The 12,745-nt window shown below is 44.6% G+C and overlaps 1 protein-coding gene and 1 pseudogene across 1 annotated transcript; both read left to right on the top strand.

Moving 5' to 3' along the window:
* The first annotated feature begins 1,538 nt into the window (after window positions 1–1,538).
* On the top strand, window positions 1,539–12,148 carry TCF24 (transcription factor 24). Its single transcript, XM_004481106.3, has 2 exons — window positions 1,539–1,925; window positions 10,143–12,148. Exons 1-2 carry the CDS (start codon window positions 1,539–1,541, stop codon window positions 10,254–10,256), a joined length of 501 nt encoding a protein of 166 aa, XP_004481163.2. The 3' UTR covers window positions 10,257–12,148.
* On the top strand, window positions 7,688–8,919 carry LOC139436453 (52 kDa repressor of the inhibitor of the protein kinase-like; annotated as a pseudogene).
* Window positions 12,149–12,745: the final 597 nt, after the last annotated feature.

Here is a 12,745-nt window from a genome sequence, read left to right as displayed (position 1 = left end):
CACTCCGGCTCCGCGCAGGGAGACGCGGCCAGGCGGAAGTCTACATCCAAATCCAGGCACCAAAAAGCGGAGGCCGCGCGGGGGCACCGGAGGCGGTCAGGAGCCCCGCACCCGGGAAGGAACGACCGCGACCCCAGGGGCGTTTGCGCTCGCTCTGGAAACTTCCTCCAGTGTCTTAGACAGTGGGGACTTCGGGGGTCTTGAGGCATTAATCAAGTGGCCGCGGGGCACTGAGGCAGCGGGGCTGCGGCTTTGCTTAGGACAGTATGAAACAGGCACCCCAGAGTGGGATCAAAGGTTCGTGCCTCGCCTGGGCACACAGAGAAAATGTAAAGTTGGGTTAAGTCCCACAACACGGCAGCTCTCCCGCCTCGGCCCAGCCCCGGCGCCGGGAGGGTTCTGGGGTTGGACTGGATCCGAGACGGGTCCTGAGGAGGCGGATGGCGAAGCGAGGTGACTCGCAAGGATGCGACGGCTGCCTCGAGCCCAAACCCGGGGGCCGCCGCCCACTCGGCGGGAGCCTGACTCGCCGCCCGCGCGTCCAGCCCGGGGTGGGGGGGACGGAGACCAAGGGGCGGGTCCTGGGGGTGCCCCGCCCCCGCCGCGCGTACAGTACTGTCTGTCCCTTCGAGGGGGTGGCTCCGCGCGCCGCCGCCCTCCGCGTGGCCCCGCAGGTGGACGCGGACCTCCGCCGACTTCCCCCAGCGGCCGGATTAGGATCCGCCGCCACGCCCGGCTGCGAGGGGCGCCCGCATAAAAGGCGCGGGGAGCCGGGGCTGAGGGCTGCCAGCGGCTTCGGCTGGACGAGGATGGAGTGACCGACGCGTCCCTGGCCACGCTAGACCCGGCCCGACGCCCGTCGCCCGCTGACAGCGGAGCCGAGCCCCGGCCGGCAGCTCCGGGAAAGGTGAGCGCCCGGCGGAGCCGCCGCCCGCGCCCCGCCAGCCCCGGCCCAGCCCCCGCCGCGCGGTTCCCCGCCCGGAGGGATGGCGGTGCTTTCGCGCGAGGTGAGCCCGGGGTCCCCCGACTCCCGCTGCCCCCACCCTGGGCCTGGACCTCGAGAATGGATGACGCGGGGGTGTCTTGCGTGGGCCTGGGCTAGGACGGGACTTTCCGGAGCCGCGCTCCGCGGGAACCGTCCCGCACTACGGGGTTCAGTGCGGGGCCGGCCTGATAATGTTTTCGAAGCGCCAGTTCGCCGCATAGCTGTACTTCTGACATCGCCTTCTGCAGCAGGGCGGCCCTTTACCTTAATTTGCCCGTGGAAGTAGAAAGCTGACACCTCGCGCCTTTCGAGCTTTCTCGGGGGCCCAAGAACGCGCGGCCCATTAACTCTCCCCAGACGCCAAGACGCAGAACGCGCCCAGATTAAACCAGTTCGTTCCCGAAAACGCTCCCGCGCCCCGTCCGGCCGCCAGGCCCCAGCGCCGAGGGCTCGCCGGGGGCGCGCGGCTCCCGGCGTGGGCGAGGCCGCCCCCGGCGCCCAGGCCTCACCGCGCTTTCTCCCCTTCGCAGCGCGCGCGGCGCGGGAAGCCGCCATGGACCGCGACGGCCCCGCGGACAGCCCCCGGAGCCGCGACACCGAGCCCGCGGCCGCCGCCCGCGACCCGAGCCCCGGCCGCAGCGGGCTGGGGTCGGGGGGCGCGGGCGGCGGCGGCGGCGCGCGCTCCGGGGCCGGGCGACCGGCGGCGGCCAACGCGGCGCGGGAGCGCAGCCGCGTGCAGACCCTGCGGCACGCCTTCCTGGAGCTGCAGCGCACGCTGCCGTCGGTGCCGCCCGACACCAAGCTCTCCAAGCTGGACGTGCTGCTGCTGGCCACCACCTACATCGCGCACCTCACCCGCAGCCTGCAGGACGACGCCGAGGCGCCGGCGGAGCCCGGGCTGGGCGCCCTGCGCGGCGACGGCTACCTGCACCCGGTCAAGGTAGGCGGGCAGGGCGCTCCGCGGACCTGCGCGGAGAGCGGGTGCCACCGAGCTCTCCCCCCGCCCTCGGGTGAGAGGTCCGCGCCGGGAGAGGCTACGCTGGAGCCGCAGGTCGTCGCGAGCCGTTTAGGTACCAGCGGCTTGAGCCGAGGGCCCTCGCCGCTCAGTCGGCCGCCTACGGGAAGTGCTGTCCAAGGCCAGAAGTTTCTCGGGGTAGCCTGGAGGAGTGTTTGCACGTCCTGATAATTTTTAATGTCATAGTTACATTTATGACCTTTTGAGAATTTCAGTGTGTTTTTTATTTAAATAATTTCACTCCAGTGTGGGTTCTTATCGGATGTTGGAAAGGTTTCTCGGGTACAAAATTAAAGGGAGTGATAGAATTATCTGACCTAAGTGCTCTTAGGAAACCGCTGTTTAAAAATTTGGGGTAAAGCTATTGGTTGGGGTGCATATTGGGTGAATTGAGGAACTTTTGAGATTCAAATTATGGAATGTACGAAATTATTTGAGAGTCCGTTTTGTAGTCTTTAAATTACATGAAGGTAGAACGGTCAGTTTTTGTTTAATATGGTATATATTATAGTTTTCATACTGTAATACTGTAATACATTGCAGTATTTAGAGTCTGCATTGCCTTTTTCTCATTTCGAAACCCCACTTTCTATTCAAAATGCATAAGCTCTGTATTTTTTAAGCCTAAATTTTTAGATTTCTGGTCCTACCTTTCTGAAGTATTTTGTCATTCACAAAATACAAAATTAGGATTTATTAAGTATATCAGTGTTGAATAAGCATTGACGTATGATTAAACACACCCTCTAGTTTGAACTCACAGTTCTGTGGTGAAGTTTACCAAAATTTACTTCATAATACAGCGAAAATGATGATAGATTCAAACCACTCCAAAAACTTAAATATAAGGATTTGAAATATCATTTATTTACAATTATGATAGACCCTGTCCCTTTCACAGCTCTAAAACATAATCTCCACTGAAAAGTCACTCATTTTTAAAGGGTTTTATATTACGGTATACATTAGGGTGTTATTCAAATACAACATTATTGTTAGACTTCTTTTGAATTGGCTTTTGCCATATACTGTAAAAAAGATTTATTTTAACATTAAATAGATTTTAATTCAAAAATCAGTCTTTGAGGGGTATAGAATATGGAATGTGAAATCAAGGTGTTATTCATTTTAGTTTCTTGCCGTGTTTTTTGAGTGAATAATATTAGAGCCATCGTTTCATTTAACAATAAGCTTAACAGGACTTTTTTTTTTTGCACTTTATTCACATACTAAGTGCTTTTGGAGTTTTAAAACTATTTTAAGGGAAATTAAATCTTGTCCTCAGAATCAGTTATTGTGATTTTAAAAAGATACAAGACCAAAAATGACCACTTAAAGGTGAAATTGATGATGGTTGATCAAGTGACTATTTTAAAAATCAAACATTTACCAAGTGCCTACTGTGTGCAAAGCACTGTGTTAGGAGAGCAAATACAATTATAAGTAATACAATTATGAGTAAGACTCAGCCCATTGCCCTCTATGAACATATATTAGAGACTAAGGGAAAGTAACAGTACTTTAAGGCCGAATGTTGTAAGTGCCATAAAAGAGCTATAACCATGGTCTACGGAGGTTCAGCGGAAGGAGATTTTGAGCCCATAATTGAAAGGGCCTGTAGCACATTATTTCAGAGATACACTTAAAATGTTTAAACATAAAGTCCATTTTCACTGCTCTAATGTGAAAGGAAGAAAAATATTCTGATTATTGAACTTTTTTATTAACTGAAGGCTCATCATAAACTACTGTAACCCCTAGTAAGTCCTAAAATGACTATTTTCTTGCTGACAACATAGTGTTACTTTGTCTTACTTCCTTCCATCAAAGATCTTTTAAAAAATACTTCAGAGACATCATTTTGAACAGTCTGTTCTCAACAGTATTGTTAGCAATTTAGCACTGTGGGGGAATTTATGTTAAGAGTATCTGAATATTTCAGGTAAAACTAGAAAGTTTAAGACACTAGAATCTTGAGACTTAGGGGCATAACCTAAGACAGTTTTTAGCCCTTTTGGATGCAGCCAACTCTGATCAGCACCAGTGGCCCAAAGGGAGAGATTTTCCAGGAGAACAGGGGTGCACTTCAGATTCTTATGTAGGGGGAAAGTATAGATTATTTTATTAACTGCCTCATTCCTTGAGAATCATTGTTGGTAATATAAATAAACAGTAATGTATTAAATAGAAGGATATAATTAATACCACTGACTAGTACATGTGCAAGTGATTAAAATAGGACATTTTGAATAGTATATATGTCATGACAATTAAAAGTTTTTTAAAAATTAAAACAGGGGGAAGCAGCTGTGGCTCAGTTGGGCTCCTGTCTACCATATGAGAGGCCCTGGGTTCGTGTCCCGGGGCCTCCTTGTGAAGGCAGGCTCGCTACATGCTTCAGAGAGCTGCTGGCCTGGGCACTGTGGAGTGCTGCTGGCCTGCAAGCACCATGGGGCGCAGACTCAGTAAGATGACGCAATGAAAAGGGATACAAGCAAAAATGCAGAAGAGTGCGCAGCAAACGGACACAGAAAGCAGACAGCAAAACAAGCTGCAAAGGGGGGAATAAATAAAAATAAATACAGACACAGAAAAACGCACAGCAAATGGACACAGAGAGCAGACAGCACACAAAAAGCCGCAAGGGTGGGGTTATAGAGAAAATTAATAGAGGGGGAAAGTAGATGTGGCTCAAGTGATTGGGCTCCTGTCTACCATAAGAGAGGTCCAGGATTCAATTCTCGGGGCCTCCTTGTGAAGGCGAGCTGGCCCACATGGAGTGCTGGCCTGTGTGGCAAGCTGGCCTGAGTGAAGAGCTGGTGCAGCAAGATGACCCAACAAAAGAGACAGAGGAGAGACAATAAGAGACACAGCAGACCAAAGGAACTGAGGTGGTGCAAGAAATTGAGTACTTCTCTCCCACTCAAGAAGGTCCCAGAATCAATTCCTGGTGCTGTCTGAAGAGATCACAAGCAGCCACAGAACAACACACAGTAAATGACACAGAAAGCGGACAGTGGGAAGGCAGGGGGATAAAGAAATAAAATTATTTTAAAAATTAAAGAGTAGAACTGTGCTCTTAATTAAGAAAAAAAAATTAACACATGGTTTTATTGTTTTGCGGGCATCTAACTCCTAAAGCCAAGAGTACATTTTTAAGGTCTTCATTTTCAGGTTCAGTTCTAGTTCAGTGGTATGAGTTCTCTACTTTTTTTAAAGCTAATTGAAGCTCCACGGCTTTAAATATGCACAGGAGTATATTAATCCACACAGTGCTAAAATAAATAATTGAAAAGTAAAATGTAAATCAGTCAAATGGCTTTTTTGGCAGCATGCTGATAATGCAAAGATTAACCAATAACTTATTTACATTTTAATTTCTCTCTCAATACTATTTGTGTGTCTATATTAAGTTCAGTTGACTAAGGTCATCAGAAGACTTGAAAATCCAAGGACTCAAGTGTCCTGAGAAAGGAGAATTTTGTTACTTGATTAAATCCATGAAAATTGAGGTAAAAATCCACATTCACATTTTTAGATTTGCTCCATTAACTACTTGTGTTCTAGCAAGGACTTAAGGAGCAGACGCCCTCATTTTTCTCCACACTTGGTTGCATGATTTAGAGATTCCCAACCCAGTGGAACCAGGGGCAGCACATATCAAAATTGCCAGGGGAGCATTTGGTAGGATATCTATTTTATTTGGGTTTAGATTAATTTGCTTTGAGCTCTCAAATTACACTGGAAATTTGAGCATGAGATTTTTATGCATATGAAATTGAGGCAGGGGTTTAAAAGATTGAGAATCACTGGTTTGTAATAAGCTAAAAATTCTGCCCTGGAAAGGGTTTCTGCCCTAGGCTATTCATTACAGAACTGGGTCTTCAGGATAATGCGGGACTGAAGCCTGATCTAACAGTGCCAGGTCCTTTATAGCAGAAGAACCTTGGTCCGGTTTCTCAGGCCACCAGAATGTAGAAGAAGGCCTATGTGCTTTAAAAAAAAAAAGGATTTGCAAAAATAAGCAGCACAATGTCAGTCTTAGAACTTCATCAAACATATCATACAGTTTATTAATTATTAGGAAGATTATTTAGGAGTTGACCATTTTCAATCCCAAGTACCATAAATTTTATATTTTATCTGCATTTAAAGTATGGATTCCCAGCCAGAATAATCTGAATTTAGGATTCTTAAATCATCTGATAAATTACATGGGAACAAATTCATTTACCTCATCTGGAGACACAGAACAGAAACTTTCCAGATAATATCACATGCCTGATTACTACTCCTTATAGCTCTGTTTTACATCAGGAATCCCAGTGTGGGTGATGGTAACTGTACTCAGAAGTGTAAGCTAAGATCTGACTCTGCCTTACACTAGAGGTTTCCAAAAGAGGTCCAGTCTCCTAATTGAATTGGCATCAGTATTTTTAAAGTTTCCTGGCTGATTCTAATATGCAGCTTGGTTTGAGGACCCAGGGTGCTTATCTTTTCTGTTTGTTTGTTTTTTCACTCTCTTACGTTCTTAGTAACTGTGCTTCTGTTTGAACACTGTGGATTATCTGCCAGGCATTTAGGAAGGGTTCATGGTGCTGTGTACGCAGCAGGTTGCCTGTGAATGTTCACTGATGAAGAGAGTCTGCTGCTCACTGTGGCATTTACGCCCTGGACGGTGTGGGACCCAATTGCTGATCTGGGGAGTTGTGTATTTTTAGGGTGAAGACTTATCTTTGTATTAAAAGAAAATATAGTGTTTCTCTGAGTACGCCAAATACCTTAGAACTAAATTGATTATACGATGAGCACCCTCCCCAAAAAGGTTCATTCTTAGTTTCCCTGATAGTACAATCTTACAGTTAACTATAGTCCATGGTTTGCGTTAATTGTGTTTGTCCCCATATACCACTCTATCATTAACCCCTTCTAATAGCGACGTACATTTGTTCTCGTTCGTGGAAGAGCAGTTATATTTCTACTGTGAACGGCGGTCATCCCCACAGTCGGTTTCACTATGCTGTGCAGTCCCATGTTTTACTCTCTAGTTTTCCCTCTAGTTACATACATGACCCTCAACATCCCTTTTCAACCTTAATCATACCCATAATTCAGGACTGTTAATGAAGAGATTAACATGAATGAAGAGATTCATTCTGAAATGTAATGTTTTTTCATCATTAAACCTACTTGGCAATAAATAATATTTTTTCAGAGGTCCATCGTAAAGGTGAATTTAGAAAAACTATGGTCAGTAATACAAATGTGATGTTTACCAGGAGGTTAGAACTGCGTGATGCTAGCGTACCCAGACGTTTAATCTGGATGTCTTAGCTCCGCGTCACCAGCATTCTAATACCCACTACCCTCCGGATATGTGCTCTTAGCTAGCTAAAACACCTAGGTGGTTGAATTATTCACTTGTGGTTGTGGTTCTTTGATAAGTGTAGGCACATTAAAAGTTTACCAGGTATAACTTTCAAAAATACCTTTAAAGCCAAGGCTCTAGTTGTAGGCCTACTTTTGTTTTAGGTTTAGTTTGAAATGGAAACATTGTGGGTTGTCCCCTCCCTGGACCCACCTGGCCAGTGGGCTGCTCTGAGGAGGAGGGGAGGAGAGGCCCGGGCAGGCGACCCTGGCCACTGCGAGGAGAGTTTGCAGCCCGATCTGGCCTTCTTCATGTTCCCATGGGACCCGGCCAGATCCAGAAGTGGGTAGAGAACTGCAGGAGAGCAGACTCGGAGGATAAAACACCCGATCAGCTAAATAAATATTATCGGTTATACGCCAAGCCCTTTGAGACCGCGACGGTCTGTGGAACCGTCCTTACAGGACGGTTCTTGGAGATAATGCTACACCAACATTATTCAGTCTTACCAGTCCTTTGAACAATCCACATAGCAGACACAGAACACAAATTTTAAAATTGAGTGAAAATGAAATCAGGATATTGAAACGGAGAAAAACTGACAAAATTTCTGAGCAGGAACAAAAATGTAAAGAAACAACAGCAACCCCAATGTTGAAGAATGGAGTGAAGAAGAGGATGGAGATGTTTACCTTTAACCCTTGAAAAGGAAAGCAAACCCCAAGTAGCCAGCTGCTTGGCTGCAGGGCGGCACACACTCAGTGAAGTGATGGAGAATAGTGAAGGTTATCATGAATTTTGGTTTGAGGAAACCACAAATTTGGCATCCAATCTTGATGTTCAAATGAAATTCCCTGGCAAATTCTGCAGGGCTCAGCAAGGTAACCTGGAATCTCAACTAATCTCTGGGAGATACTATAAAGGAACCCTTGTGTTCCAACAATGAAGCACATTACTAAGTAGCTTAAAGACACAATCTCAGAACAGCACCTCAGAGCTCTTTAAGTGTTTATCTCTGGTTCCCTCTGTCATGAATAGCTCAAATTCATTACTTTGTAGGAACACTGTGCTGACATATACAAAAGTGACTTGTCCAATCCTGACACACTCTCAGCAGAGTGTCATCATTGGAGAATCAAGTGGAAACAGGCAAAGATATAAAGCTTCCATCCACAGCTTATGAAGCCCTCAATCTGCCTGACATCAAGTTTTCCCTAATGTTTATGCATTGTTCGAAGGTCTTATGTGTTCTTCCCATGATGAAGGTTGAGAATGAGCACTAGGAAAATAAATGAAAGCATATCAATGCATACCTGTGGAATGCTTTGACAGACCAAAGGTCAAGTAACTTGGCTTTGCTTAATATAAATTTTGATATAAAACATGATCTAGATTTAATGGTGAACACATATATCAAACTCTATGCAACTAAGTCACAGCTTCCTACAAGAGAATTCAGAAAACATTGAAAATACCAAAGAGACTTTGAAAATAGATTTTTCTCTTCTACTTGGAGAAAAAGCTAAGGTGTATGTAGGCCTTCATCACTGAATATCTTTACCTATAGGTCTCCTATTGAGTGCATTAGTCATTAATAGTCTGCATTTTTAAAGGCCCCTGTTCAAACTCTCACGTTTTGAAGACCCTTCTATTCTTCCAGAAGATAGCATTGAAAGTGCCACATTTCATTTCTGTGTTGTGACTTCTGTTAGTGGCACTCTGGAATTATTTTAGGTAAGTCATTTTAGGCCTAACATTTATCATCACTGTCTGATTATCAGTCTAGTTATCAGCACTTTGAAGAAATAAATTTTGAGGTACAGAAAGAAAGGAATACATTAAGTGAAATGTTACAATGAGGCAAACAACCAACTTTTAACTAGTGGGAGGTTTTTATTGTTTGTTTATTTTTAGGACCTAGAGGGGATTGAGCCCGTGGGGGTCCTCCTATGTGCAAAGCAGGAGCTCCCACTGAGTAACACCCACTGCCCGAGGTTTAAGTATATTGTTAAAAATTTGTATAGGACAGTTAAGGGAATTACCAGAGAGTGAGAGAAACTGAGGACACCCAAGCAAGAATTTTAGTATAGGTTTTATCTTTATCAAACAAACCTTCAAGGAGCAAGTTCAGTGTGAATGCTTTTTTCCACATCTGGTTGTTGCTGTTTATATCCCTTTGTTGAGCCTACACCTTCATAAGCTTTTAGCAGGTAGGTATACATTGATCAGTTCTGTTTCATGGTCAAGACAATATCAAGAGGCCACAGATACTGATAACTGATTTGTCTGTTTTCTTCTATTTTCATGACTGTATTTTGATTTATAAGCAAAAACTGGAAAGCCTACAAAAATAAGTGTTTTGTGATTTATGTAGGAATAATACAAAAAATATTGTTCCTATTTTGGTGAAGAAAATCAATTTTGTACAGTTTATTTCACCCTAAATAAAATGTGGTTTTCTTAAAACGTTGTGGGTAGATATCTTTTTTCACATTATAGAAACTATAATCATTGTAATTTCTTACACTTCTTTTCTACATGCACATATTTTATGCAGTTATAAATGAAGTTTGGGTACGTTTTTACTTTCATTGTTAGCATTAATAAACATTTTTCATGTTACCCCTTAGACTTCATAATTATAATTGTCACTAGCTACATAATATTGCATCTTGCAGTTACATTGCAGTATTTGGAATTTTTAGGATTGCAGGCTATGTTATGAATGTCATAGATACTAACTTTGGGATTCTTGTTTAAATATTCTTTTTCAGAAATGGCCCATGCGATCAAGATTATACATCGGGGCTACGGGTCAGTTTCTGAAGCATTCTGTCTCGGCAGAGAAAGCAAACCATGGCAACACTTCAGCAGACTCACAGCCTTAGGCTTTCCCCTGGTGGGGGCTGGTAGAAGTGGTGGCTGTTGTTTCTAAATGGTATGAAGTAATTCTATATTTATTATTATTACATCAGACATAATAAATATCATTTCTGAGAACTTAAGTATGAATACATAGTTGAATGTTCAAATTTATCTGTCCAATCTAAATATATATGGAATGAAATAACCTGTCTTGTATAAAACATATAGCTTATCTAGTCAATGCGAGAAATAGTCACCACTCCATAGTGCAAGAGAAACTATTTGAAAAAAAGAAGATACTCAAAAGCAAAGAATTGTATATATATTCAAAGAATGTATCCATGTTCTGTGGGGTATCTATTACAAACTGAAAAGCTGACATCTTTCTTTTGATAGAGTCGTCTTAGGTGGGTTTTTGTTTGTTTGTTTGGTTGGTTGGTTTTTAAGGGAGGTCTAGGGGATTGAACCCAGAATCTTGCACATGGGAAGCAGGCACTCAACCACTGAGCTCACCCGCTCCCCAGTCATCTTAGTTTAAAAAAATAAAAGCTTTGTTTGTAATATACCAGTGCTCCATTTTTGTGGAAAATGGCTTGTGCTTATAGTTGATCTTAGAGGACATTTCAGTTGGATGTGAGATTGTTTTTCAGTTTTAGCTAAATATGGATGAACAATTGGTGAAGTACTATGAAGATGCAGTAACTTCTACAACATAGTCATTTTTCCCTCGTAGAAACCTTGTCTGGAGTACGAGCAGTGGTTTGCTCCGTAGGGCAGGGGTTCAGGAAGCACTCCTAATTAGTGTGTTTCCGACCTGGGAAGGCATGGGGCGCCACTGCAGCCCCGTGCCAGCAGGAGGCCAGGCCACGGGCAGCTGCTCCTTCAGCCTCCTTCCTGCTCACTCCGTATCCACTCTACGCTCCCTCAGGACCTCAGCCACGGCCACCTGAGAGAAAGTGGCATGTTCAGGCCAGTTGGGGACCCCAGTGGCCCTCATAGCGCTCTGGCCAGGTTCCTCCCTGCTTGTCAGATCCTGTTCACTGTCTACTTGGCCATTGTGAGGTGGCGGAAATCCTGTCTGGTTGGGGAATTCTGGCACTGATCTGTACCGTGAAGGGGTCTGAGGACACAGAGTCACCGTCCTGAGCTAAATTCAGGCCCCAGCAGAACCCCCCTGAATCTGCCTCGATACGAACCCACGAGAAGGACAGACCCTTCTCCGTGGGGCTCTCTCTCCTGGCGGTCATCAAGTGCTCAGTGCCCCCACCGTGGTTTCAGTGTTCAGTAGGCGCTGGGGAGACAGAGGGAGCCCTGAAGTAGAGATGTTTGTCCGGGAACGCACTGAACCTCGAAACTACAGGGCGCAGTAGAGAGCCGTAAAAAAAAAATCAGCATCAGTCTGTTTTATTCTGCTTGCAGGTTGGATTCCCTGGTCCCTCCCTTCCCTGCTCTTCTCCTCAGTCTTTAGTATTGCCTTTCCCAACTATAGTTTCTCCAAAACCTGGGTTTAAAGCTGCTGAATTTGACCCAAGCTTAGCAGATAGAAAAGAGATGTCGATAGACTTGGTTGAATTCATATAGCAATTGAATGCCATTTTATTTTCTCCTCACCATGGTTTTTTCCCAGCTTTTGGAAATGAAATGAAGTATAAAAGACCTTTTGAATCTAAAATTGAGTTGATTCAAGTGAACATAACCACATTTTAACTCATACTTGACAACTTGTAATTTTTATTATTTTACTGTAAATATGTTACTCATAATGTGGCCAAAGCATGTCTTTTTAAAAGAAAAGGTATATAAAAGTTTCCTATATATTAATATGTACTAAAAATGTTTGTATGTTTAATTATTTGTGAATTTATTTGCCCATTTGTTATATAAAACATTGAAAGGAATAAAATAGCAAATGAAATTTTGATTCAGCCATTCATTTACTATGATAAGTTATTGGTGTATGAAGTGCTAAGAATCATCTCTTATTTTAAGGAATGGCATAAATTTAAGGCAACACTACTGTCATGCTTAATTGCCTCCATATTACCTTTTTTTTTTTAAATCCGGCCCCCCCTCCCCCACTTGTGGCTTTGTGCATGCTGCCTGCTGTCTGTGTGGATTTGCTGTGCATTCTTCTGTGTTTGTATTTATTTTATTTTCCCTTCCTCCTTGTGGCTTGTTTGCTGTCTGCTCTCTGTGTCCATTCGCTGTGTGCTTTTCTCTGTTTTTGCTTGTCTCCCCCCTTTTTTCTTGCATCACCCTCCTGAGTTGGCTCTCTGAGGCACTTGCAGACCCGGTGGCACCAGCGGGCTAGGTGGCACTCCACGGTGCTTGCAGGCTGAGCGACTCTCCACAGCGTGCGGGCCAGCCTGCCTTCACAAGGAGGCCCCAGGACAAAAACCCAGGGCTTCGCATACAGCAGATGGGAGCCCAACTGATTGAACCACAGCCGCTTCCCTATGTTACTTTTTTTAATGTTTATTTTTTTCTCTTTTTTCCTTATTAGCTTTAAATC

Source organism: Dasypus novemcinctus, chromosome 14 (genome assembly GCF_030445035.2).
Source record: "Dasypus novemcinctus isolate mDasNov1 chromosome 14, mDasNov1.1.hap2, whole genome shotgun sequence".
In the NCBI taxonomy this organism is placed as follows: Eukaryota; Metazoa; Chordata; class Mammalia; order Cingulata; family Dasypodidae; genus Dasypus; species Dasypus novemcinctus.
This window is presented reverse-complemented; position numbering and strand designations above follow the sequence as displayed.

What these genes read in the sequence shown, in the direction of transcription:
- TCF24 (XM_004481106.3), top strand. Translation starts at nt 1,539, where the DNA reads ATGGACCGCGACGGCCCCGCGGACAGCCCCCGGAGCCGCGACACCGAG. An exon ending in GCTACCTGCACCCGGTCAAG is followed by an intron (nt 1,926 to 10,142) that starts GTAGGCGGGCAG and finishes ATTCTTTTTCAG; the next exon opens with AAATGGCCCATGCGATCAAG.